Raw genomic sequence first — 27,810 nt, 5'->3', positions numbered from 1 at the left:
ACAAAAAAAAACAGAGTTAAGAAAAAATTCTAAGACAGCATTAAATGAGCGACAACTTTACAGGTACTTAACTCCTGTAAGCATGATAATTGCAGTTTTATTATTAAGCTTCTTGATTACATCAATTATGGCTGGAATGGACAATTATATTATTTGTCATTTATTCGGCAGTAGTGCAAAAATCTTAATTAAAAAAATTAAATAGCATCTAAACTGATTACACAAAAGAAGTGAGAGAATTTTACAGAAAAATATAACTTAAAAATTAATATATGGTATGTGGAAAAGACGTTCAAAAGAGGGTTAACACTAACGCAAGGACAATGGACAACATATGATTCATTTTATCTATGTAAACATAAAAAACCCTGATTAAAGGGATTGTGTGATTTATTTAAGCAAGTCTGTTACATGAACTATTTTAGATGATGTCCATTTCACTAAACGTATTATGTTTAGACCACAATGTTGCATTTTAAACACATTTACAATATATGCATATCATTAATACCTCCAGGGTGACCCCAGCCTTGTGCCCTGTGTAGCCTGGGATAGGCTCCAGGCCCCTCCACCACCCTGACCAGGATAAATGGTTGGAAGATTGATGGATGAATTGATGGATGAATGAACAGACAGATGGATAACCGTTAATATACATCAGTGGCACAGTAATGCAAATCACCACTTAGTGAACAGGTACTACAAAAATAGAATTGTGCAAAGTCCATAGTCTTAAACAAGGACATGCAAAAGAACTTTACACCTCCTTAACCATTAATGATTTCATCTCAGCATGATATGACTTTAAGCCAGCAAGTCATAGACTTTAAAATATACGCAGTAAATTACACCAAAATGGTTCAGTAACCCAACAGCGGTCTAATTTGCCCCTAAATCCGATAAACGAAAGTCCCGATAGCAAGGGTCAAGTCACCATCATGTTCAGTAAACTGCCACAAACGGATATAATCTTGCAAATTGCACGTTGGTTCCCACAGCATTTCCCTGTTGCCTCAAACAGCCACAGTGGTGACATGAAACAATTTCTCCAGCAGATGGAGTCACGAGCAGAGTTAAGCAGATTATGCATAATTCCAACTGTGGAAAACAAACACTGTGGTGCAAATATAAAATTATCCCAACTGCAACTGCTACTTTTTTTCCTTGGGAAATATACATTTTCATTTAGGGGTAAACTATAATTATAATTTGATGCTTACAGTACGGCATGCTACCACTATATAATAAGTCGTGACACAAAACAGTAACTAATCATCTTGTCAGCATTCAGGAACGCGTGATAAGCTGTTTTACAAAGGCACCTTCGCTTAATTTGACGGTACGAAACACAGCTGGGGTTTGGGGGTGTGACCACTACGCTTCTCGGCAGCGCTGGAGTCGGACGAGGAGTGTGACGATGGTCTTATGGAACGGTGACTTGTTTTCCTCACCGATTTTATATTCTTCTGACAATGAGAAGATAAGACGGTGGTTCTCGACTGGTTTAACCTCAGGACTCACATTTTCTTTTGGTCATTAAGTTAACTCATCGCACAAATTTTTTTAAAATTTGAAGCAGATATTCATAATAAATTACACTTCCTGAAGGGTGGGGGAAACTGCGAAACTGTGATGCAAGAAGAATTTTATTGATCCCAGAGGGAAATTACAGCAACAAAGAACAAATAAGTTACCTAAGGAGACGTACAGTTTACACACAACTCCCTGTTTGCTTACATACCCTACAAAAGCTATCCCACAAATTACCCCCCCAGAAAGATACTGTGCCACTACAAGCTGGAGAGACTATCCTCTCGGCCAGTAGGGTGTGAAGTGCCAGGTTTATATTAATCATGCTAAATTACGCAGCGGGCTGTTTCATAATGCGGGCCGTGCTGGTCGCATTCTGCACAGTAAGCAGTAACAGTTTCTTCTTCTGGCTGTAGCTTAGCTGTCATTTAATCTACACCCTTCATTTCTTTCTTATTAGTTCTTTCCTTAAAAGTCAATTACCAGTGTAGCATTTCTAAAAGCGAGGATTTCTTCAAGCACCACCTGTAATGTCTACTTGATCTGCTTCTTACCATTTTTTATCACCAAATGTCTAACAGTGGATCTGGATCTGCTCCATTACTATAAAAATGAGGATTATCTTCTGCCCTTAATAATATCCTACGCATTTTACTTCTTGTCTGCAACATTTTTTTTGCACGGTACAGCGATTCCGCCTTATGAACAACGAACACAATGAGGTCTTTTAAATGCAATTCATGTTGAATGTTTTAATGTCATACCCATCTTTGTTTTTTTTTATCTGAATATTAAGATAAAGGTGCATTTATACAAGGGGATACCTGTATGGCTTTCCTTTCCTTCACGAGTCAAACTAGAATTTATGAAAGACACTATTAAAAAAAAAAAATATATATATATATATATATATATCTAAATTGGATCATTTGTCTTTATTAAACAATACAAGGCCAGAGATGTTCGCATACTCTGTAGTACCTGACTCTTCTGTAGAAGTGCCACAAAGCTCCTTCAGTCATCCTTTCCCTCTGATTAAGTGTTGCCTAGGCAACAGAGCACGTCTTACAAAGAAGGGGCGGGGCTGCTGTTTGTGAGGTGCCCTATCTCATGCTGAGCGGTTCCGCTGCAAGAGCAGATATTCCTATGCATGGAGCTGCCGGTAAATAAAGCACACAAACAGCCGCCAAGCATGATGATCGACACCAACACGAGGCAGTGATGTGAGACACGCCAGGGAAATGGGTTCAACACTGACAAATCAGAAAACAGGATTTTAAAAATTATAGTGAGAAAAAAAAAAAGTTGTATGTTTTCCCGTTGATAATTGTGTGTTTTTTGGTGTAATGAGACATAATAAAAAATTTGACTGTGGTATGTGCAAAAATATCCATGCTTTCCATAGTGGAAAAGCAGAACATGGAAAAATAAAACAATTAAATACACTCAGCCATCTTTCATAAATGCATATCGAGTACAAGGTACCAGTGAGCTTGGACACACAGGGCAGAGGACACTCTGGGTGGGATGGCAGCACATCATAGGACACACACCCCCCCAATCCCACACAATTCAGAGTCACCCAAACCACATCCCAGGAGTTCAGGGACGTACAATCCACAGGGAGGACATGCAAATACCCAGAGGAGTTGTCTAGCATCTACCGAATACACACATTTGCACAGGGACCCTAAGGCCGCCAACAGTCGCCACACTAAATGTTAAATTAACATGCTACTTATTCAGGAGATGCCAAAGCAGCATGTTCTGCTAACCAGCTAGCTAGGTAGTTATTTTAGTTTTTACAACAGTTGAGGGGACGTATTTTGAGTGCAGCCCTGGAAACAACAGACCCAACTCAGTAAACACCACAGAGACACAAAGCCAGGTGAAGGAATCAATTGCACAACCCTGCAGGTGGGAGGAACCGCGCCGCCACTGGCTGTATACTTACACAGGTCAACGTTTTAGCTGTACAGTTAGCTAACAGGAGAGAAAGTAGGTCCCTGGTAACCACAGCCTCCTTGGGTCTTTCACCAGCCGAACTTCAGCCCATGTGTCCATATCCTTAACTGCCACCCCACGGGCAACCATCAAGACTAACTAAAGAGATGTGACCCATGCAAGGAGCCACCTGCATTCCATTTCTGCTGAGAACAGGCCGGCACAGTTACAGCATAACGTTACACACAGCCAGGAAATATCCAGGGGCAGGGCCACCGCTGAAAGCTGATTGGCCCTTGGAATGCTAACTCCCTTGTCACTCACCAATTCCAAACATATCATTGGTCAATAAATCCATCATATGAATCATGGCCCCTCTTATGCCCTCCCACTTTAAGAAATCCCAGCAATGCCCAGCAAAGACAGCAGACCTTTTTTTTCTGAAGAATGAATGACTAAAACACCCCCTTTCTGCAGGTGAAGAAAAAGTCCCGTACAAGTGTCGGGTCGTGTTACAATATCCATTCGCCTACCACATACCCTCTCACAGGGCAACTTGTGTAACTTGCAATCTTCCAATTTAGCCAGCGACACAGCAGAATACTCACTGAAGCACTTCATGTTAAATGCCTTGTTGAATGGCATTTGGGATTCAATGGTGGATTGATGCCTAAACCGCCTTACAGCCCCCGGAGTACCCAGATGGACGACTCAACACAACTGGATACTAAATAAATCTGATGATATCCCAGGCTTGGGGAAAAGACAATATTTTCAAAGGTACAACCCTTCAGAACCAGTCTGCGGTAAGAAGTTATGGATTCAGACCCTGTTCAATGTCCAAGCAATTTATCTTTTACTATAAACATCATGAATTGACAAGACGTTATGAAGATTAATATTGTATATCCCTTAATTAACTTCAGTATGGCAGCAGGAAGCGGTAAAGAAAGCAGACTTATGAACAAGCAGCTCCGGGTTCCAGCCTAGAGATGCGTCCTGCTGTTGGTACCCTTGAGGTACGTATTTAACCTGAATTTCCTCTGTAAAACACAGCTGCATGAGCAGCCCACCAGCTGGTTAGTGAAGTGTTCTATTTTCCTTCCAACTTTTTATGAAATTATTTTATTAGCAGCCTCATCTGAATGGCTTGAGGGAATACTTTAAACGCTCAGAAAAATTACATTCAGCGGGCCAGTTGGACATTCCTGCCGATGGTAATTTTTCTAGATCCCAGGTGATGAAACGTTAAACACTCACAGGTAATTGCACTCAGCATTAAAAAAAAAAAAAAAAGCGATAAAAGCCACATCTGTCCTGAACAGTGATACATGCATTTCAGAATAACCCTAAAGGTCTGGACGAGCAAACAAACACCCCCGTCACAAATGGGAGGAAATACAAACCGATGGCATTAGTTCATCCCCTCAACAAGTCCAACACACACGTTTACTGCACTTAGCCTTCTACGCAGTTTCCACCCGCCGATCGACATTTAATTGTCTGGGAGCCACACGAACTCCCTGATCGCTCCGCTCTCTGTCCCTGTCGTTATCCGATGCTGCGTCCTTCTTCTCCATCATGGGGCCCCGCATCTTCTAATTATCTGCCCCATTAAAATACGACCAGAACCATGGCCCGTCTCTAACAAGCACAGAACTTTAGTTTGCTGTTCTTTAGTATCTCGGAAATCATGAAAGAAACAACCAGCATGAAACAATAATGATTGATAAAAATTCATTATTATTATTGTTATTATTAATATTTGGTGGTACTTTGGTGCAGTGGGTCTTACTGTCGCCTGCTCTGAGATGTGGGGTTTCCTCCCCACAGTCCAAAAACATGCTGAGGTTAATCCGATTTGCCAAATTGCCCATAGGTCTTAATGTGTGAGTGACAGGTGTGTGATTGTGCCCTGCGATGGGTTCGAGTCCCTTCCTTGGTTGTTCCCTGCCTTATGCCCATAGACCCCCCTGCGACCCTAAACAGGACAAGCGGTTTTAGTAAATGGATGGATTATTATTATCCATCCATCCATCCATTTTCCAAACCGCTTATCCTACTGGGTCATGGGGGGTCCGGAGCCTATTCCGGAAGCAATGGGCATGAGGTAGGGAACAACCCAGGATGGGGGGCCAGCCCATCGCAGGGCACACTCACACACAATTCACTCACACATCAGTCACTCCAATTAGGAACTCCAATTACCCTCAGCATGTCTTTGGACTGTGGGGGGAAACCGGAGTACCCGGAGGAAACCCCACGACGACATGGGGAGAACATGCAAACTCCACACACATGTGACCCAGGCGGAGACTCGAACCCGGGTCCCAGAGGTGTGAGGCAATAGTGCTAACCACTGCACCATGCCGCCCCGGATTATTATTATTATTATTATTATTATTATTATTACAGACAATAGTAGATAATAAATAATTATAACTGGTTTTTAGACATTAAAGACATTTAGACATTAAATGATGGAAAAAAATCAGAGAAAGAAAAACCGAAACACAGTGTCTTTATCAAAGAATAACTGTAGACTGATTCTCCATTTTTTGGTTACACAGAAAATAATAAATATGATACCTGTAGGAGTGCATTCCTCAGTCATATGGGCTCCGACACTGAAAAGCTCAACTTTTTATTTATTGATATGAAATATCCTGTTCACGAAGACCAAAATCCCTAGAGATGTTGTAATGCTGTTTTTGTTACACCGCTGTAATATTTTAAATATTTTATCAGTGTAGTCAAAGCTAAATCAGTGCAATTCTGCCAAGTGTGGAACTTTGTCTTGTATAATTTAGCATAAAAAACACAACCTCTGCAGCAGCTTTCCCTGAAGTTCAAGCAAACCTCCTCGCTCTTCCTTTTCCAGTGAAATGGACTTACTCACCGTCCTCCTTCCTGGTTCTGCTACTGGCCAGTAAGAACGGGTTAACTCCCATAAGCTATCAATAAGTAAACACCCTCAAAGAATTCATACGTTACCCTGGACGATAATGTGAACCGATGTCGTCCTGGGTCTGCTCCGGGTCTGTACGGCACAGATATATGGGCCTTCATCTGGTATGTCCACATTCTCGATCTTGATGGTGAACTCCTCTTGGGTCAAAGCGACCAAGGTCACCCTCGAATCGACAGACCATTTGTCTTCTCCGGCGTACAGTATACTGGAACGGTTTAGCCAGGCTGTGTGGGTCACAGCGTTGCCCTGGGGACATCTGAAAGGAGAGCAGGGTGACAAGTTTGAATATTAAAGAATGGATGTTTCTTAGCATCAATTCAGGGATGGTTTGTGATCTTACATGAGTTATTAAATGGCAAGAAAAGAACTGCACTTATTCATCAAAATGACAATGAATCACAATTACAATAACATAAAATGTAGATGCATCTGGCATCTGGGTAATATTACTGAGCCCACCCCAAAAAAAAAGGCATATTTGATTTTGTGGGGCAGTTACTGGTTAAGGAATGCCGGTTAAGTCTGTTGAGTGGTAACCCAAAGGATCCTATCTATCAGGAGCGATTTTACCGTTTCTACTCTATCATGACCTGTAGCACCTTAACTAGATCAATGCAACAACAAAAATGAATAAGAAAATACTGCAGAAATGTATCTTCACTGTTTTGAAAAAGCACCAATAAGTCCCTTGAAAATGTTTTTTTTCCCCAAAAAGCTTAACACCTTGGTTTCTTTTAAGAGAGCAATAAAAGCCTGAAGAACTGGCGTACATATAATCTTCGTTTAACACACACATAAGAGGCTAGCTTCTTCATCTCGTCTCATTCATTTTCCCCAAGGACTCCATTTTAGTTTTCATACTTTCATTGTATTTTTTTGTTAATGTATATTAACAAATTTAAGTTCCTCATGTGTTCTCAAGGATGTAATATATATATATATAATTCTTAAATTCATTTCATACATTAATGATTTCATGATTGAAGACTTTCCAGAGCTAATTGTCGCTGTTAACAATAGGAACTGTAACTATGAAAAAGTGGGTTAGTTTTAATATACATTAAAATGTATTATGAATATTCACATAACTAAAAAAAGCATCATGAATTCTAATAAAATAGAGTAATACTGAAACGTGTACTTTAGGATGAATGCAACATACCTTACGTCGCAAAAACTTTGGCTAAGGTAAAGGCTCGTCTCCATGGCAACATCAGAGATCTTTAACATTTCAATATAGTATTTTTCCGCCCTTGGTACATGCACATTCCTGCACGGAACAGAGCGACGCAAAGCGGCCGAGAAGGCGCACCAGCCCCTGTTGCACTCGATACGTTTCATTCGGCCGCCGGAATTGTTGGGTCGACCTTCCGAACTGCCACAGCTCCGGCTTATGAAAGACGCCTCTCGTCTGAGCGGCTGTGAAAAGAGCCAGGCGAGGCCAGAACCTCAGAGTGTGCAGACACATCAAAACGGGAGTAACGTCAAGGGAGAGCAGGCCTCGTACAAAGCAGCACTAATCACATATTATAACAATGCTCTCTGCCAGCATTTACGGTGAAAGGGCGCACACACACACACACACACACACACACACACACACACATATAGCTTCGGAAAAAAATTATAGATCTCAGCAACGTATTTTGTTTCAATTATTTCTCAGTTCAAGGGAAGGCATTTGTGTAAAATATACGTTTGTTTTGCAAAGTGCGGACTGGCTCTTCCCTGCTTCTGAAGAGGGGTTTCTTTCTTACTTTATTGGCCTTTAAGGGCTTCTACAAGTTCCATAGGTCCTAACTGTCCTACCAGTGCACTTCACACCACTTAATACTTCCCATTCTTTTTGATCATCTCTGGCATTAGAAAGTCACTCCGCCCCTTTGACCTGCCTGGTCTTTGGTCGTTCCCAGGGTTTCACCTTGTTCTTGTGAACTGCTGTCTTAGAAGCTCTGAGCCCGGAAGCAGTCTGCCTAGCAGTGTAGCTCTCTAACAGCAGAACCAGGATTAAACCAGGATGTATCAATGCACATCCTGGAGGATGGGGTGCCCACTCATCACAAACACTCACACACCATTCACTCACCCCAGGGAGGGACCAGAGCACCTGGAGGAAACCCCACAACAACACAGGGACAACATGCAAACTTCACACACAAGGAACCCTGGTCCCAGAACCATCGATCTAAACACCCAACCAATCAGCAACCTTCCAACCCAAAGGCACCATCTTCTGAGGGGGCACCAACTTAGCAAACCTCCGGTGCCAACCGTGCTTCTCCAAGCAAACTTTATCGCCCAAAAGAAGGCAATGAATTTGAAACTGGGCGGTGAAGTATGCCATTAATGCAGCCTGCCTACAGCACCACATGGCCTTTAACCAACACTGACAAAAAGTTTAAACCCCACGCCAGACAGTGTAGATTGTACACTGACCGTGGACGGGATGCCAGTCTGTCGCAGCCCAAGCTGCAATCATGACAACCATAGATATCTACACTGCTATCCTATAATTTACAAATATTCACCTGTTATTGGTTAATATAGATGATCTTGTTACATCTTCGGCACGGTTCTCCATGATAGCGCGATAAGCACTTCCTCATTATGGTAAGTTTTACATTTCTTCCCCCTTCCAAAGGTCAACCTGCAACTCGCAAGGGATACATCGAAAATGAACGCAGCCGAGCGCCTTTATTTAGCTGCAAGTGTAGAAACCAAGGGCATCTATTATCAGGGGGACAGGGGAGGAACTATTTCAAGTGTGCAACATTCAGGGCACCGCCAAAGGTAAGATGTAAGACGCAACGGAATGGAAGTGCTTTCACGTAATAAGGTAACAATGCTGCACAGTGGAAAAAAAATACATTTATTTGTTTAGTAATGCATTTGAAAATCAGAGGCAACGTAAAACTTGGTAATGAATCCCTATGGTAAATAACGGAATAGGGGGGCATGAGGAATTGTCACCAGGAATAACCAAATAAGATACATTGCAAGGCGTAAAATATTCAAGGCTGCATGGGAAGACACATTACCGGAGCTTCAAGGGCGAGCTACATGCAAAGTAGGGCATTTTCCTGTAAATAAATGTGCGTCAAAGTGATTATGGTTAAAACAAAATGAAAAACGGGACGTTTTCTTAAATGGAAATAACAATGGATTTTATTTTATTATTATAAACTGCAAAAGAAGCTAGTCGCTGCACACCATAGATACTGTACAATTGACTGTTGCTGCTAAATTTAATAGCTGACGTATTTCCTCCCATAGTGAAGTGTGTACCCGAGATGCAATTGACAATGTATATTAGCAAAGTTCACCAAAATCAAATTGCTGCAATTTGTTTAAACGACTCTGCAATTGTAGACAGACCGGTTTAATATATAGTTAGTTAGGAAAAGCTGCATCACAATCAAATCTCCCTGACTAACTTTAATGCCATTAATCACATCGCAGGTGTTTAAAATGTTTCATTACATAACTTTTAATCAGTTGGCATCTACATTAACGCTGATAAAAATTAATCGCCGAGGGAAATTACTTAAATCATAACTGAGGTCTCCTCCCGTCACACATAAACACATAACACTTTGCTTTACCATAAACATTTTAATCAAGCAAGCACTAGCACTATTAAAGATTCAATACTTTATATAATGGAACATTATGAAATACAGCTACTTCCTAATCACGTTAATGATTAACTGTTTTAATCGTTTTTTTTTTTTTAATTATTAGAACTAAGCAAACGTTTTCCCGTATTCAGTAAAAATGTGACAGTTTTTGGTCCTTTTGCGTCAATGAACACTGCAGAAGAAAAAAAAACAATTTAATTGTTCAAACATTCAAAGGGTATTACTTTCGTGCATAAAAGAATTAAAGTCAGAATTATCTGAAAGAATACGTAAAAATTCAGTTCGTTTCTTCATTTAAGTCTAACTACAAGCGAAATGCTTGTTTCGTATTGCATGCATATTTTATATGTGACTGGTGGCTATTCGAATGTGCGAGGCATTTTTAAACAAACACGTGCTTTTAAAATAAAATTCACTCCAAGTGAATATCAAACAAAGCATTAAGCAAAACCAAACTCATTACTATGTGTTTTTTAGCCTTAATTCAGTCTGATGGAAAAACACGTGGATTTCAGTTTCCATCATTCAGATGTCTAAGCGGGCGGCGGGCAGACCGAACCAGAATCGCAGGTAATACAGAAACGTCAATCTGTTTTCCTCCCATAACCAACCTGACCTGTCTTCACTCAGCACTATGCTTCATCATCCCTTCTGCCTCAGCAGGGACATCTGTGGGTGTTACAACATTTTACCCAATAATAAATTCTGATTAAATGAGATTTCTGTAATGGAATGATGTTACTGTGACGCTGACTACTAGAATTCATCCATCCATCCATTTTCTATACCCACTTGTCCTATTCAGGGTCACGGGGATCTGGAGCCTGTCCCAGAAGCTATGGGTGCAAAGCAGGGAAGAGCCCAGTAATGGGTGCCCAACCCATCGCAGGTCACACTCACTATTCACACCCATGAGCAATTTGGCAAATCTAATTCACTGTAACATGTTTTTGTATTGCAGGTGGAAACCCAGAAGAAACTCCATGATGACAGAGGCAGAACATGCACACTCCGCACACGTGGAGCCAAGTCAGACACTCGGACCCGAGACTCTGCAAGTGTGAGGCAACACTGCTAACCAGCTGCATCACCATGCCACCCTCTCGAACTCAGATTACTTCTATTTTATTTATATAGAACTGTTAAGGAGGAACAAAGCCGTTTACAGAGTTCCGGGCCCCAAGTCCCCAGAGAATAAGCCTGAGGTGAGAATGGCAGGAGGAAACTCCCTCGGAGAGAAGAAAACTTGTGAGAATCAGACTCCAGGGGAAATCCCACCCTTCTGTGAGGGCCCCGACAGGACAAGTCCGCATAAATTAGTGGGAGGCAAATGCAGGCAGACGATGGGACAGCACAGGTAAGCAGGCAAATTAAGGACCAAGTAGGCAGCTAGGCGGGCAGATGGGGGGGGGGGATGAGGTGGCTGAGGCACAGAACAGGCAGGTGGACTGACACAGACAGGCTGGCAGAAACACAGGGGGCAGGCAATAATAAAGAAATAACGTCGGTGATATACCAAGATGAAACGCGCTTTTCATCTGGCTAATGATTGGGTGAGAAGACCCCCATTGCATCACCTCAGATCCCGACTCTCCCTCCCCTTCCTCCAGTCAAAAATTCCCTCCTCATTAACAACAGTAATATTCAATTAACAAAGACCACAAACGAGATGTTTCCACTGAACTCATTTAACGTTCACTTGTTTCTGCAATGAATGAGAATGCAGGTTTAAATCGTCGTCAGATCATAACATCATAGGACTTTCCTGTTTGTCACACTGTTGGCATATCCAGCGTTTTGGTTTAATCTCTTTTGATAGCACAAAATTTGCTTCCATTTAGCACATCTCTGCACTTACATATCACACGATTCACATATAAATACTAGATAATGTCTGACAGAACCAGCTCGTGACCTGTCTCACTCATCTCAGAGATATATTATGCCGATTGATGGAATGAACACCAGAGAAAGACTTATTTAAAAAATTGTTTTGTTTTTTTTCCTTTTTAAAAACAAGCATACCGGCTTGGTCATACGTCCACCTGCTCCCTTTAATGATGTGGCGAACACGTTTTGCTGTCAGGAGTACCGCTCATCTCTCTGTGACAGATTACTCTTGCCGGAGATAGTGGGCAGCACGGTTCTTGGGCGGGACGACATTTCAGCCACACGCCTCCAGGGTCACGCTCACGGATGCCCCGAAAGCCCCCCGACTCTGTATTTCTGCAGCTTGCGTGTCCTCCCCGTGTTTGGGCAGGTTTCCTCCCACAGATCAATAACACAGAGGGGTTGGCATCCCCAGAAGCGATGTTTACCACCACTCAAACCACCGGTCATTATGCCAGGGGACGGCGGGCCACTCACAGAGTTTTTGAGATGGAAGCTCGTTTATGCATCCATATTTCTTCACTTTGCATCTGACATTCATGAAGCAATAACAAAGAAAACAAACAGGAAAAAAAATGGGATGCACAGTTCAGCGCGTTGTGAACCACCCACTTTGCGTTTGAGGTGACGCGCTACCTCCAACCTTCTCGAGAGGGATTGGGAGAGGGGATCTGAATTTGCTTGGATTTCACAGTGAAATTACACAATGCCTATGGAATCTCCATTTGCCAAAAAAAGCATAAACAAATCAGACATTATACGCACTTTGGGCTGTAACCAGTACCAGTTGAAACACACGTGATGAACTGGGCAAGCTTCTCCGCTGGCGCCCCCTATCTGAGACAAAGTGAAACTGGCACCCCCTCAGAAGATGGCTCCCTGGACGACTGCTTGTGTCACCAGATGGCTTTAACTGAGATCGCATAGGCCTGAAGTCTTTAAATACAGAACAGAGGGACTGCTCTGCTGCCATGACAACCCACTTCGGGTCCAGTGCGGGCAGTTAACAACGGAACTCCCCCCCCCCCCCCCCCATAAATACTTCAAGGCCTTAAACATGACCACATTCTATACAGCACTGAACTTCAGTGTGTGTGGTATATATTAGTCACCCCTGCACAGAGCACACATCCCCCTGAAACACTTCATCCATCAATCCATCATCCATCCATCCATCTTCCAGCTGCTTTTCCGCAGAGAATGATGCCAGTGAGGCTAAATACAGAAAAACATTTAATAGCAAAAACAGCTGTTTCGAAACATTCAGTATTTATAAAAAAAAAAAAAACTGTCATCCGGTTGTATTTCGTACATCTTCAGACGTCACCAGAAGAAAACTGTTGTATGAGTAAAAAATCCACACAACATGGGGAGAACATGCAGACTGTGAGGTGTCAGCAGCAGCACCACCAGAAAGTATATAAATGATAGAAAAAAACAAATAATATACTGTTTTGTTTAAAAAATACACACGTAATGATGTATGAATCTGACTATTTTAGTCCCTGCAGAGCTGGAGTGTATTGCCAATTCAATTTACATTATTTTTACTTTATCTGGCAGGCCAAACCAGGCAATATGGAACAGAACTGAAAAACCCTGTAGATTACTTTGTCAATGTCCAGTTCAGCAAAAATTAGCAGCAGAATTCCCTGGGCGATTTAGTGCAGATTTGCATTCAGCACACTGAGTGTGTGCCGCAGTAATGCATTGCAGAACCTGAGCTTCACGAAGATTAAGTTACACACTTCAGCAATTAAGTATCGCATTTCATACCTAATCCTTTTTAAAGCACATGGTAAACACAGAGTGCCTGCTTTTGACTGTACAAGCATAAAATTCCCGCAACACAGTTCAAACTTAATTCCTGAAACATAGATCATAGCACAATAACTGGTACTTGGAAAAATTTCTAGACTAGTTTAAGCTTTCCATAACCCAAACCAAACCACACTAAATATTTTGTATTCTCTATGCTATCTTCCCACTTGTAAAACATGAAAACATTTAAGGCATTAAAAACCAGACGAATAGAGTAAGTAAATTGTCCTCAAATTGCGGTAATTATTTATGTTTCTGCTGCTTTGTTGGAACAATGAAAAAAAAAACAAATTCATTGTGCGGCAGATTGTATGAAAGACTCAAGCGCAGAAACACTCGTTCTCGAGCGTGGAAGCATCCAGAAGCTCTGGCGTTTCAGGACTGAGCGTATTTTTTACATGAACCTTCGCACAAACACTCACGATTGCCTCCCTTCTGCGACAAGACATAACGTTTCTGCTGATGTGAACCCATTCAGTGTCACAGGTTAGCAGTATCAAAGATGCGGGAGGAAAATGATTATATGATTATTTGCAGCACTCGCTTTCATTTTGCATCATTCTCAAGATGGTCAAGGTGTCAGAATGTGCCGAATGATGACATCACTAGTGATAAAGCACTTACATGGGCAAAAACATTTTGTATGAGTCGAATGTTTTGAAAAGCAGAAGGCAAACGCTCTAAAAATAGGTTATTTAATGGAAGAGGCAACCAAACTTTCGACATACACTTTCCTCACTAGACTCTTTTAGAAAAGAACAACTATTCCAATTACTACAAATAATAAGGGCAGACCAAGCTACAAGCTACATCCATTCAGCCATATAGGTATCTTCTATAACCAATTATCCCGAGCAAGGTCAAAGTGAGCCTGGAGCATTTCCCAGAATGCACAGGGCAGGGGATGTGATACCAGACTGGTCAGGGCACCAACAATTTAGAGATAACAATTTACCTAACAGAAGTGCCAGGGGGAACCCCGATCTGATGCAGAGAGAACGTGGAATCTCTAAAAGCACAGGGCTGCGGCTGGACTCAACCCTGCACCCTTGGGGGTGTGAGGCTATAATACTGACCACTGAGCCACACTGCTGCTCCATAAACTTAGAATACCTGCATGAACAGGATTAAAGACCTTAATCTCCCACTGATTTAGTCTCTGCCGTCACTATGAGCAGGTTTGTATGGGAAAGGCCATATATCAAATCCCTGTCCATGTTTCCTTTGCTCTCTCCTCTGTGCTGCTTAATTATGAGCAAACCACTCTTTTTTTTTTTCCCCCAGCCCACTTTGTGACAGGCACCCATTCATCCGTTTGCGCCCGTGCCGAGATCACAGCGAGGATGTGAGGTGCACACAGGAGGGCTTGCGTCATCTGTCCTCAACGCAGGCTGACGTGCCGAGATCAAACGCTCCACTGGGGAGCCAGGGGACTCTCTGCATCGGCACTCCCCCCACCCACACTCCCCCCCCCAGCTCAACCCAGTTGACGTGACCGCCCGTCCTCCACGTAAAAGCCTTCACTTCCCTGCTGTGCCTCGTATTGATACATCAGCCGTGAACATCAGTGTTGACAGGGAGTGCAACGCCCTTTCTGGTGTAATCCTAAGCATTGACAAGATTTACATTTGCTCAGAGATTAGCGACGCATTGAGCCGAGGTCAAGGATAGCTCGGATAAAGAACATAAAAACTACTCGTGTTGCAATGTGTTGCATGAACCAATAAGTTGCCTTCCAATTGCAAAAACATTCATATGTTACCCTATTGTGCCACGTTTCTAGATCTCTATAAATTTTACGATCACAGATTCTAACACAATCCAACTACTCACAAAGGCATATTAGCAACATCCCTGGCAGTACCAATCAAAAGTGTGGACACACCTGCTTTTAATGCATTAGTCTCTATTTTAGCTGTTCGCCGTACACTAAAAGATCTAAAAGCAATAAAGTAATACATGTCAAATATTGCGATAACCAAGAGAAGTGTTCAACATCAAAAAATTCTCTCAGATTTTTGACTCTTCAAAATAGGCCTCATTTGCTTCGATGACGGCATTGCAGATTCTTGACGTTCTTTCAGCCAGCTGATGTAGCCACCTGAAATGCATCCCCAACAGTCCAGAAGAATTTTCCACAATTTCTGGGCACAAGTTGGCTACCCTGTTCTTACTCTTAGATCCAGCTCATCCCACACCAGCTTTGTAGAGTTTAGTTCGGGGGATTGTGGGGGTCAGGTCACATGTCACTGCACTCTGTCTCTTTCCTTGTATAGTAGTACAGAAAATTTGGGTGTACTTAGGGTCGTTACCTGGTTGAAAAACACCTGAAATGCATCCCCAACAGTCCAGAAGAATTTTCCACAATTTCTGGGCACAAGTTGGCTACCCCTGTTCTTACTCTTAGATCCAGCTCATCCCACACCAGCTTTGTAGAGTTTAGTTCGGGGGATTGTGGGGGTCAGGTCACATGTCACTGCACTCCGTCTCTTTCCTTGTATAGTAGTACAGAAAATTGGGGCGTACTTAGGGTCGTTACCTGGTTGAAAAACAGAGAATAGGTGTGTTCTGGCTTTTGACTCAGATTTTGCCATTGATACTGTATTTATCAATTACAAAATATTGAATACTACCTTAACCTTTGTAAGTCCTGGCCAGGAAAATAAGATACATTTGTGCACAAAATGAAATCTTGAGGGGCGGCATGGTGGTGCAGTGGTCAGCACTGTTGCCTCACACCTCTGGGACTTGGGTTCGAGTCTCCGCCTGGGTCACATGTATGTGGAGTTTGCATGTTCTCCCCATGTCGTCGTGGGGTTTCCTCCAGGTACTCTGGTTTACCCCCACAGTCCAAAAACATGCTAAGGCTAATTGGAGTTACTAAATTGCCCATAGGAGTGCATGTGTGAGTGAATGGTGTGTGAGTGTGCCCTGTGATGGGCTGGCCCCCTGTCCTGGGCTGTTCCCTGCCTTGTGCCTATACAGTAGCTTCTGGGATAGGCTCCGGACCCCCCACGACCCAGTAGGATAAGTGGTTTGGAAAATGGATGGATGCAAATCTTGTTTAGAAGTTAGATAGTCGTCCAAAAAAAAAATGTTTTTGTAGTAGTTTCCTGACAGTATCCCTCTCCAAACAGACGGAATAGGGTTATCTAGTGTCTAAAGAGACAGGGACACAGGCACATCAATTTGGCTCCAAGTGTCTTACTAAACAATAGTAGGCCAATAATTATTGGCAGCATCGACTAACCAATCAACTTTGAGTTTCCACCCTTAGCACGTTGGCAGCTAAAGCTAACGCCTGCATTCAGGAAGCTACAAGAGAAATTGATCACAAAAAGGCCTACGAAGTGATCTACTTAGATTACCAGAAGGACTTTGATGTTGTCCCCAGATAACGGCTCTTGCTTAAGCTCAAGGCCGCAGGGATTTTCGGAACCGTAGCAGCTTACTAGTAAACAGACAGGAAGCAGCGAGTAGTTATTAGAGGCACAATGTCACAGTGGGCCTGCGTTCATAGTGGAGTACCGCAGGGTTCAATTTTAGGACCACTATTGTTCCTAATTTACATTAACGATATTTAAATCAATGCGTACAGTAAACTGGTTAAATTTGCAGACGACACGAAGGTGGGTGGTGTAGCAGATACTGATCTAGCAGCAGAGAGATCTGGATTTAATTAGCAACTGGGCTGATACCTGGCAGATGAAATTTAACATAGATAAATGTAAGGTAATCCATACAAGGAGCAGAAATATAAAGTACAGATATTTCATGGGTTCCACGGAAATAAAGGTAGCCGATTACGAGAAAGACCTCAGTGTGTATGTTGATGCTTCCATGTCCCACTCTCGCCAGTGTAGGGAAGCGATAAAAAAGGCCAATAGGATGTTGGCTTACATCTCTAGGTGTGTGGAGTTTAAGACAAGGGAAGTGATGCTACGATTACATAATTCCTTGGTAAGATCCCACCTAGAATTCTGTGTGCAGGTTTTGTCACCATACCTTAAGAAGGACATTGCTGCCTTGGAAAGGGTGCAATGTAGGGCGACGAGAATGATTCCTGGTCTTAGAGGAATGTCTTATGAGGAGAGGTTAGCTGAGCTGAATCTGTTTAGCCTCGAGCAAAGGAGACTAAGGGGGGACATGATCCAGGTATATAAGATTCTAACAGGTCTGGATGCTGTTCAGCCAAATGGCTATTTCAAAATTAGTTTAAATACTAGTGGCCATTAGTGGAAATTAGCGGGAGAACATTTTAAAATGAATTTGAGGAAGCACTTCTTTAAACAGCGTGTAGTTAGAGTATGGAATAGTCTTCCTGCTAGTGTAGCACAAGCTAAAACCCTGGGCTCCTTTAAATCTGAGCTAGATAAGATTTTAAGAACTCTGAGCTCTCTCAAGTTCTCCCCAAATGAGCTTGATGGGCCTCCTCTTGTTTGTAAATTTCTTATGTAAACCCAGAAAGAATGGGATCTTGGCCAACTCCAGCAGGTGTCTGGGATAAGCTTGGGTTAAAGAACTGATGAGAAGGTTCTTAGCCTCTAAGATATGAACCAAATCTCACTGACAGCAACCACATGCTAATGCTTCACCCAATCCACAGCTCCACTCTACAGTCTATTCCAGAGGTCTCAGACTACCAGCCCACAGGCCGGATCTCTGGCTCTTATGCAGCCTCTTACACGTTTTTAATTCATCATTAAATTTGGCCTGCGGCTTGATCTTTCCTTTCCCAGTTCGTTATTTTTCATTTAAGTGATCTGCATAGACTTGGTTTTCTTATGGATTAGCAGAATATAGACATTACATCTTTTTCTCTCGTTTCTGTTTCTGCTCATAAAAACAGCACCGTTTCCCTCTTGGGAAAGACCACCTAGCCTGAGGCCCCCAGGTAATTTGAGTTGGAGACCTCTGGTCTAATGCCACCGGGAATCTACTGTGACCATTCAAGCACCATTCGATCGAAGACCTGAGCGGAGGAAGTCTGTCCTCAGCAAACCCCTTCTGATATTCAGGCTCAGCAAGACAACCGAACGAAAATAAAAAATTCCTAAAGTAGCGGATCGCCTTTTCTGCGGATGCCTCATGAGGAAGCTTTCATAGGTTATACATGAAAGGTTTCAGGAGGCTCTGCCACTTATTAGGGCTGCTGGGTGGGGGGGGGCAAGTAGGCGTTGTTACCGCCTTGTTAACTGTCGACAAATCAGTGCCTGTTCGCGTCTAACCCGTAGTCTGCCAACTGTTCTATTTTACTAATAAGTTTTTTCGATTTATTATTCAGAGCTTTCCAGCTGTTCCGAGGCATGAATAAAACACGAGTCTCGGTGGCGGGCTGCTCTGGGCCTCGAGGCTGCGCATCAGCACATGCCGAACAGCAAGGACGCTGTCCCCGGCGCACTGGTCACAAAACCGCACCTCAGTAACACCCAAACACGGTCATAAATATCACTGTGGCATCCCTGTCAATCAGCCCCCTCCGGCGTCTCCATACTTTTGAGCGCATGGGCGACAATGTGGTTCGGAATCATTAGGAGAGGATCATAAAATTACCCCAAAGACATTCATTCTGCCATTCCAAAATTTCTTTCTGGCAATTCAACAGTGCCTGTAATTGACATTTTGAGATTTTAATTTTTTTTTTTTTTGTAACAGTACAAAAATATTTGATGTTTATTTAATGTTGTATTTATTTATTTATTTTGCTTCAGAAGAAGGTTAGATAATGGAATATTTACTGTATTACTTTATAATCCGGGGTGCATACAGGGGCGGGGCTGCATGGGAACTAACTCCAGATGAAAAATGATTGGCCTCTGTGGTGCCCCTTCTCCTGTCACTCACTGATTCAAAACATATCATTGGCTAATGACATGGTTGGTTCCTCTGTATGAATTTTGGTGCCTCTTGTGCTTTCAGCTTAAAAAAATTCTAGAATTGATCCTCATCAAACTATTCAACTGAGCACTGCTGTCTCACACGTGTAGGGCTAGGGGTTCTAATCCTTCTCTGCTCTTTGTGCACCTGCATATTCTTCTTGTGTTAAACTGGGTTCCTTCTGCAGTCCAGAAACGGCTAAGCTAAATGGTGCGGCTAAGCTAAATGGCATCTCTGAGTTTCCTGTGGTATGTATGTATGTGCGGTGCAATTGGTTGAATCTGCTGGCATCCATCCAAGGTGTACCCCACCCTTGTGCCCTGTGCTGCCTGGGATAAAGTGTCATAAACTGACCTGTAGAATAATTCTTCTCCATTTCTATAAAAGTTTAACATCAGCACCATAACATGTAGCGACATCTGTTTACGCGAGGAAAAAAACGAGTAATTGTGTTATTAATTACACATAATGAAAGCATGAAAGTCACCTCGTTAACACTTAAACCGGATAAAGTCGAAGAGATGGAAATTAGCGGAAAGCGATCGCGCAATTAATCAACTGTTAATGAATCGCTTCGGATTTGCACAGCCAAAGATGAGGTGTGACCAGCCCTGTCTGTAATACATTTTCACTGATCTGCAGTTACGCTCCGGGCTCTTATCTCGTCCCAAAAAAATGGCTTCTTCTTTTTAAGGACACGAACGCAAACGAAGGTGCCCTTTGCAAACAATACCCATTAGAATTCCAAAGTCATCCACCCACTCTGGCGAAGAGGTGTCATGCCCAAATTGGTACTCAGTAAAATCCGAAATGGTCCAATGAGCCAGGTTACCCATTAGAGACATCCAACAGTCAAAATGGGTTGAGTTTCTCGAAACGGGAGCTCTCCCAGGCTTTGCTTTGATTGTCAGGATTAGTCAGGATTGTTTTTCATATTCTTCACTGACATTGGAAAGCCAAAGTCATCAACTGGAAAAAAAAATCAGTAAAAACAAAGGAGAGTGCAATTCACAAACATGTAATTATAAATTCGGAAAAATTAAGAAACATGCGGCAGACATAAACATCTACTAACATTTATTGTCACTGTGTATTACAATAGGATATAAGATGAGGAAATAAATCACAAGGGTTTATGTAAAGAGCCTCTAGGTGTAGGATAAAAGGAGTTAATAAATAAGTACTTATTTCCAAAGGGCATTATAGAAAAGAGAGAACAGAGGAAAGACAAAAATACAGGAACAAATCCTGCAGTTACACAGTTACCCAGGTGAGATTTTTTTTTTTTAATTTCCATTGTCCTTTGAATGGCACTGAGCAACAGGCAACAGGACATGGAAAATGGGTAATCGGCTGGTTGGGTCTAATCGCCTTGCATGCCTATAAATAACAGCTATGGTTTCCTCTTCATCGATCACAGGCTGCCCGTGTCGGGCCAGGCTTGGCTCTGACCTGGCTCCAAGCTTGACTGCCCCCACCTCGCACCGTGCCCAAGCCATCAGACCCGGCTGCACGCCAAGGGATGACAAACTCTAATTGGTTGCAGAGAGAGGTCTGTCATTGTTCTAGGGTTATGGCAATTATTTAGGTTACTTCAAGACAAGGTTAGCCAGCTAGCCTGCTTAGGGGAAAAAAGTACATCCACGAGCATTTTATGTTCGAGCTTCGTTATAAACACATCGCTGAACATAATGGAATTTTCGCAGAAGTTCCGGCTAAATTCTTATCATTCAATATTCTAGGTAAGATACTGGAAGTGGTGCATGTATTTTAAAGGAATAATCATTTCCAGCAGGTGGCGCTGAGGCTCAGTGGCAGGAAGTACTATGGCCCCCCACACCTCTGTGTATGTAGTGTGTGTTTGCGTGCTCCTTGCTTTGTTTGTGTGGATTTTCTCAGGATACACAAGCTGGGGTCTCTAAACAGCCTGCACTGTGTGAATGCGTGCCGGCGATGGGCTGCCGACCAGGCAAGGAATCCCCTGCCTTGTGCTCTCTGCATCCTGGGCCTTGATCCCACTTTGCAGCATGTCGGCCATTAAAAATGGACGGAATAGTCAGTCATCTGCCCTGATCAGTAAACAAGTCAAAATGTATGGAAGCAGGATGGTAGATGGACTCAAGAAGTTTCTTCAGCGGTGTTAAAAGTTTTTTTTGAGTCAGTAGTACCTTTTGGCAAAGTACTTAGCCTTAATTGTTCCAGTAGAATGTCTAGCTGAATAAAGCAATTAAACTTTTAATAAGGATTTTTAATACTTCTTTGGTCAGTGTATAATTGCATAGATGTTATTTTATAGTACTGATGTCTTCATAATTATTCTAAACTGCAGAGAACAGTACAAATAAACCGTTCTATGGGTAGGTGAGTCCAAACTTTTGACTGTTACTGTATATCGTACGATAAAATATTTAGCTCAAAATATTAGAAGCATCTACTTAGTCTCGACTTTTTATTTCCTACTTTAAATAAGTTAATTGACAACAGTCGTCGCCTAGGCACGGCAGAAAAGAATGAAATAATGCATCTCCAATGCAGTGTGTCCTTCACAGCGAGAGCAGGATGACACATGGAACACGCAATGTGGTGTCAAGATGTAGAGTCACTGAAGGGTTTCGCTGAGTGCTGAATACTTGTCAGAGTACAAATTGTATGCTTCAGAGTCACACAGCCGCTCAACAAAACCCTTCCTCTAATACAAGCATACAGCAAGCATATGATTCACCAAGCTTGTACATTGTTTATTATTCTCTGTTATTTAGTTAGTTTGTGCTGCTGTGGTTAATTAGAATATATGATGATTGTCATGGCGACATACAAGGGGAGGGGGGGGTGGAGGAAGGAATGCATATTTTTTGCGGGGTGAGTTCCTATTACAAAGTTACAGAGACGGGGCAAGAACGAGGAGGTTAACACAAATAGCAGCGTACAGAAAAAAACAAAGGATGTTCAGGCACAAGTAAAAGGAAGAACCTATTCCACAATGGCGTAGGAACATCACTGGGAAGCAAGGTTCAGGGTCTTGCTCAACAGTCATATTGCTACTCTGCCAGCCAGGGGGGATTTAAACCTATAACCATCTGGTCATGGACATACAGTGCCAACCCACTGATGTACGCCCTCAGTGTACCTTTGGGTTAAAAAAATAAATGAATTTATCGTAATGCGTTTTACATTCTCCTCATTTCTGATGCTGACCAATCAGGGATCCATTAAGTGCATCAACAAATCGACACTGCGGAAGAACCCAAGGGTTTCTGCTCGCCACAGTTCATGGACCCGCTTTTATCCTTCCATTGAATCATCAGTGATAAATCTGCAGACCGCTCTCTTCGTAGGCAGAGTGTTTTGATGCCGCCTGACAGTGTCGAGTGGATTGGCGCGATTTTATGCCACATTATCACACTTTAATCCGCTTCTCTATTCTCCCGCCATGTCCTTCAGCAGCTACTTTGTTTTATAGACGTGTGCCTGGACTGATGAATAGCCATGGGAAGAGGTGGCGAGTCTCCTTCAGAGCGTATAACAGACACACAGAACCTTCTACCCACTCCTTTATTCACAGCTCGGATCTCCCAACACTGGAAGCGTTAAATATGACCAAATATTAAATTTGCCATCCATTATCAGTGAATAATCATCGTAGCAATTATGGCATTGCTACGGAGCACTTGCGGCCTGATCGTCCGGTTAAACTAACAGAAAGGGCCAGGATATCGACAGTGTTAATCTCACGCTGAGAGTGCTTGTTCGAGTCACGCAAACCCTCAATCAGCACCAAACTCCGGCTGCTAGATTAACACCACCAGTTTTGCTGTAAAGGTCAAGTGGGTCACTTTCAAGCCCATAATTCTGCAGCTCATCCCAGCCACGGACCATAATCCTCCAACAAAACAGGCCCGTGATTTTTAATGCTCAGAACACAAAAATGTGTACAGCATATGGAATGATTTTCTTTTCTTATTTTACATAATGCAACAAAACCTCTCGAAATTTGCATGAATGCACAAAAAAAAACGTACGTCTTTGTTTATTTCACTCTGACATTGGCAAAGAAGAAAACAACATACAAGAGAATGCAATTTTTGATGAGGTTATTTCTTTCCTGTTTGCTCAATTAGGTTCTTCTTTTAAATGGACACATGAAAACGGTTGAAATCTTTACTTGTAGCAAGTTTTATAGGTTTATATATTTGCACATTTTTTATAACTTGGTGGGTCTGTGCATTTTCACTCAATACTCATGCATCTATGAATTCAAGTACCTAAAATTAAATGGTAACTGTAAGAACCTTAATAAATAAGTTATGTCCGGGAATGTGGGTAATCTAGTCACCAAAGGGCCTGGTGCAATAGGATGCAACTCCAGGCTGGGCCAGTATTAGCCTTTTAGAGCTAAAGATTTTCTGAAGTACTGCACAGTGTGGGCTTATATTGTGTTTAGATGCTTAAGAGATGGTTTTCTCAAAGGAAAACATGTAGTGTACAAATTACGCATTAATAAGGAAGATTTTATTAAAGCGATTCAGGTTAAATGCCCTGCTCAGGGGTACAATGCTGACTCTCACCCGCGCACTAACGACTTATCAGCATCGGGGTCATTAAACGTCATGTTAAACAACCCCAATCCCATAAGCTGATATTGGTATCAGGGCACGAATATTTTCCCTGTTAAGAGAACTTTCTGTAGTGTGAGGCGCTCTGATCCCAACTGTTAAATTCATAATATGTACATTACCTAATTAAATAATTCATCTTTTCAATTTAAAAGGAAAAATGTGAACAATTCTCACAATACAGAGATGTAGTTATATAGAGACTGTATGACATCATGCACATTGAGGGTAACGTGGTTCAGCACAATGGCCTGCGGGGGCAACGACACACACTGCTTCAGAGGCGCCGTGACGAGAAGTCAACGCCACAGAAACAAGCCCCCCCCCTCCTGCCAATGGACCTCTGTTGCCATGAAGCAAAAAGAATTCTCTATTGTGACAGACACGCTATGGAAAGCTTTTCACCAATTACACACAGCCTTGTAGGAAATCTAGAACCCGGGAGCCCTTAAGCAGGACTCACTTCCTGGAATTCCAGCCTCTGAAGCAGTGGATTATTATTATCACCATCGTGGTTGATATCGTCTATCCATTTTGTAATTGTTTATCATGCCCAGGGTTCCAGGGGTGGGGAGGCAGGATTATCGCTATAATTAATTTTGTTGTTCTTCACTACCGGTGTTGAAACTGAAATGTGTGGACCAGTAAACATTTACAACTGCGTGGAGTCGCACAGTTCATTACAGATCCATAATCAATAAATAATGAATATCTTTCGCTGCACCCTTCTTTCTACACTGTTCAAATATAATCAGTGCATAAAAAAAACATTTTCCCTCTTCCACACTCAGTAAGGTCTGGCTTTTTCCAGAGCTGCCAAAACCTTCCCTGCCCAGTCATGCAGATTACGCCACCGGCCAGCTGAAATAATGTCTGCGGATACAGAGCCTTTTGAATTTCTGCACAGCAGTCCTACTAAAAGGTATTAAGGACAGGCTTCCTGAGGGTGTCTGACTGCCAGAATGGGGAAATGTCTCATATATACCGTGGATGGTGTTCGATACCCAGCAAGAAGTGTGGCAAGCTCAGCAAATGGTCCCCCTTCCAAATAAATGGAAAGATCAAGGTGAATAAACAGGAGATTGGGCTGAGAATACCCTGGTAAGAGTTCGAGCGCGTCTGCATCCTCCAATAAATCATTCTCCTCCTTTCCCTGTCCGCCTGTCAGGCTGAGCGTCAGTCTCCACTGTGACGGACATGTCCTCGCAGCATCAATACCTCCACCAGATGGGTGGGGATACCTTGAGAAAACCCAGCCAGATGTTTAAACTCCACAAGCGTTGTCCTGTGGGGGGGTCGTCTTTTTTCAGAATTTTAAATTGAAACATCTGTACACTTACACAGATATTCAGGGAATTCAAGTAAATGCCTCAAAATCATACCTTTCAAGGAGGTTGTGTTAGAAGACAAGGTTATATATTAAGAAAATCTCATTAGTACACTCGAGAAAATTTATAATGATAATTTATAATAAAGGTGATTTAAAATTTGAGGTATAATTTAGGATGGAGACCATTTTTCGCGCCATGACACATTATTTTTTAAAGCGATATTCCGGTGCATTTTAGAAATATGATATTGCTTCAATTAGGGAGCGCTGAGGTTTCATTATCACCGAGACGCCACACAGTCAAGGAATGATTCACTGAGATAAATGGTACTCGTTAAGCCGGTGATGTAGACTAACTACCCCCAGCCTCTCAAAGGTTAGGATGGAAGCCTTGTTGTGATAAATGGCCATTTTATATTTGTGTCGCTAGCAGTAGAACCTGGATATTATTATGAAGGTTGGGCAAGGGCTCAAAGGGGTGGCCGTGGCAGGCAGGTAAAACTAGCGTTAGGGGTTCGCCCTCAGAATGGAGCCAGACAGAATTGTGGAGCGATCAGGCCTCGTGTGAAAACGACGGGGAATGAGAGCTGCATTTTTCGTAGGAACTATTTGCTAACCTTTAGCATTAGCTAATCTTAAGAGACACAGTCATGCCGCTCAGCATGAGGACACAGGGTGCATGCTTTGCCCAAGAGGCTGCTTACGTGGCCCCATAAACTCTGATACCGTGATGACACTTCCGTGCCTCTGTTAATTGAGGCCAGCATGGAAATCGTGCGTTAAATTACACCCATATATCCGGCCGCTGTGCATAAACACGCATAACTATTTCCAGCATCGGTAAAGATACGTTAAATGGCTTTGGGATGCAAGTGTATCGTTCCTTTTATGAATGGCCTGTGTTCTGTTTCTCTTTTTTCCTCCCCTAGTATATTATATATTACAGTCTCTGCTTGCTCTGTGACCTTCCAAGAATTTGTCTCACCCTACTGTTTTCTAATCGGCAAGAATACGATGGAGGAGAGAACAGGGAAGATGAAATAGGCATTAAGAAAGTGCATCGGACTATGGCGTAATTGTTCAGTGAAAGCTTTAAACAGGATTACGACTGAAGTGTGCAGACTCAGTGGATGCAGAATCATAAGGGTTTTCTGCAGCAATAATTGCTATTCATTCAAATACGTGAGCTCTGGCAGTCCTATGTCTCGACGTTCATTATGATTTCCGTCTGCAGGAATTCCTCATCCTAAACTTCACCTCAATGCCTGGTATTGATACTTCATTTGCAATCACAGCCACTCCATTAGAATACAGTTCGGACTAATTAATCAGTAACATGCGATCCATAAGAAAACGGAAGAACAGAAATAAAAGGACTGGATTGCGACGGATGCAATTTAATTATCTGAGCAGGCAGCTCTAAAGCTCGTTACTGCTCACGCTTGTTGCCCAGGTGACTGTAGTCAGGAATGTCCAGGAATCACGTTGGCCGCCAGTTTTGATAATGCCACATGCGGTTTAAATTGGTCTTTGGAAATCAAGGTGGCGGTACTGTCGTTCTTTGCGGTGAGGCGTCTAACAAGCACCGGGTGCTGAAGACGAGGCTCCTTCTGTTCTTCTAAGGAAGAGAGAAACACTCGCAGAACCAAGTGAAGGTGACAACTTGAATTATTAATAGTATATGCGCTGTTAATATATACCACTCCTCCAGACTACCTACACATGCTAGCTGTTTATTTTTTATTTCCATGAATGCAGATATGTCACGATACATCAAAATAACATCAAGATATATCTAAATAACATAACTAGCTATGCACAGCACCTGATTTGTATCTTTTATACATTTATAATTCATATAATTACACAGGGGGGCGGCATGGTGGTGCAGTGGTTAGCACTGTTGCCTCACACCTCTGGGACCCGGGTTCGAGTCTCCACTGGGTCACATGTGTGTGGAGTTTGCATGTTCTCCCCATGTCGTCGTGGGGTTTCCTCCGGGTTGTCCGGTTTCCCCCCACAGTCCAAAAACATGCTGAGGCTAATTGGACTTGCTAAATTGCCCATAGGAGTGCATGTGTGAGTGAATGGTGTGTGAGTGTGCCCTGCGAGGGGCTGCCCCCCCATCCTGGGTTGTTCCCTGCCTCGTGCCCATTGCTTCCGGGATAGGCTCCGGACCCCCCGCGACCCAGTAGG

General features: G+C 42.6%; 1 protein-coding gene across 4 annotated transcripts in view; it reads right to left on the bottom strand.

Moving 5' to 3' along the window:
- Positions 1-27,810, bottom strand: part of ntm (neurotrimin) — a 284,096-nt gene that overhangs the window by 40,338 nt on the left and 215,948 nt on the right. For all 4 annotated transcript variants that reach the window (XM_049017733.1, XM_049017732.1, XM_049017734.1 and 1 more), the window contains one exon: positions 6,469-6,701. In XM_049017733.1, coding sequence (XP_048873690.1) covers positions 6,469-6,701 — 233 coding nt within the window. The remainder of the gene's footprint in view (positions 1-6,468; positions 6,702-27,810) is intronic.

This window comes from Brienomyrus brachyistius, chromosome 6, assembly GCF_023856365.1.
Source record: "Brienomyrus brachyistius isolate T26 chromosome 6, BBRACH_0.4, whole genome shotgun sequence".
Lineage (NCBI taxonomy): Eukaryota > Metazoa > Chordata > Actinopteri > Osteoglossiformes > Mormyridae > Brienomyrus > Brienomyrus brachyistius.
This window is presented reverse-complemented; position numbering and strand designations above follow the sequence as displayed.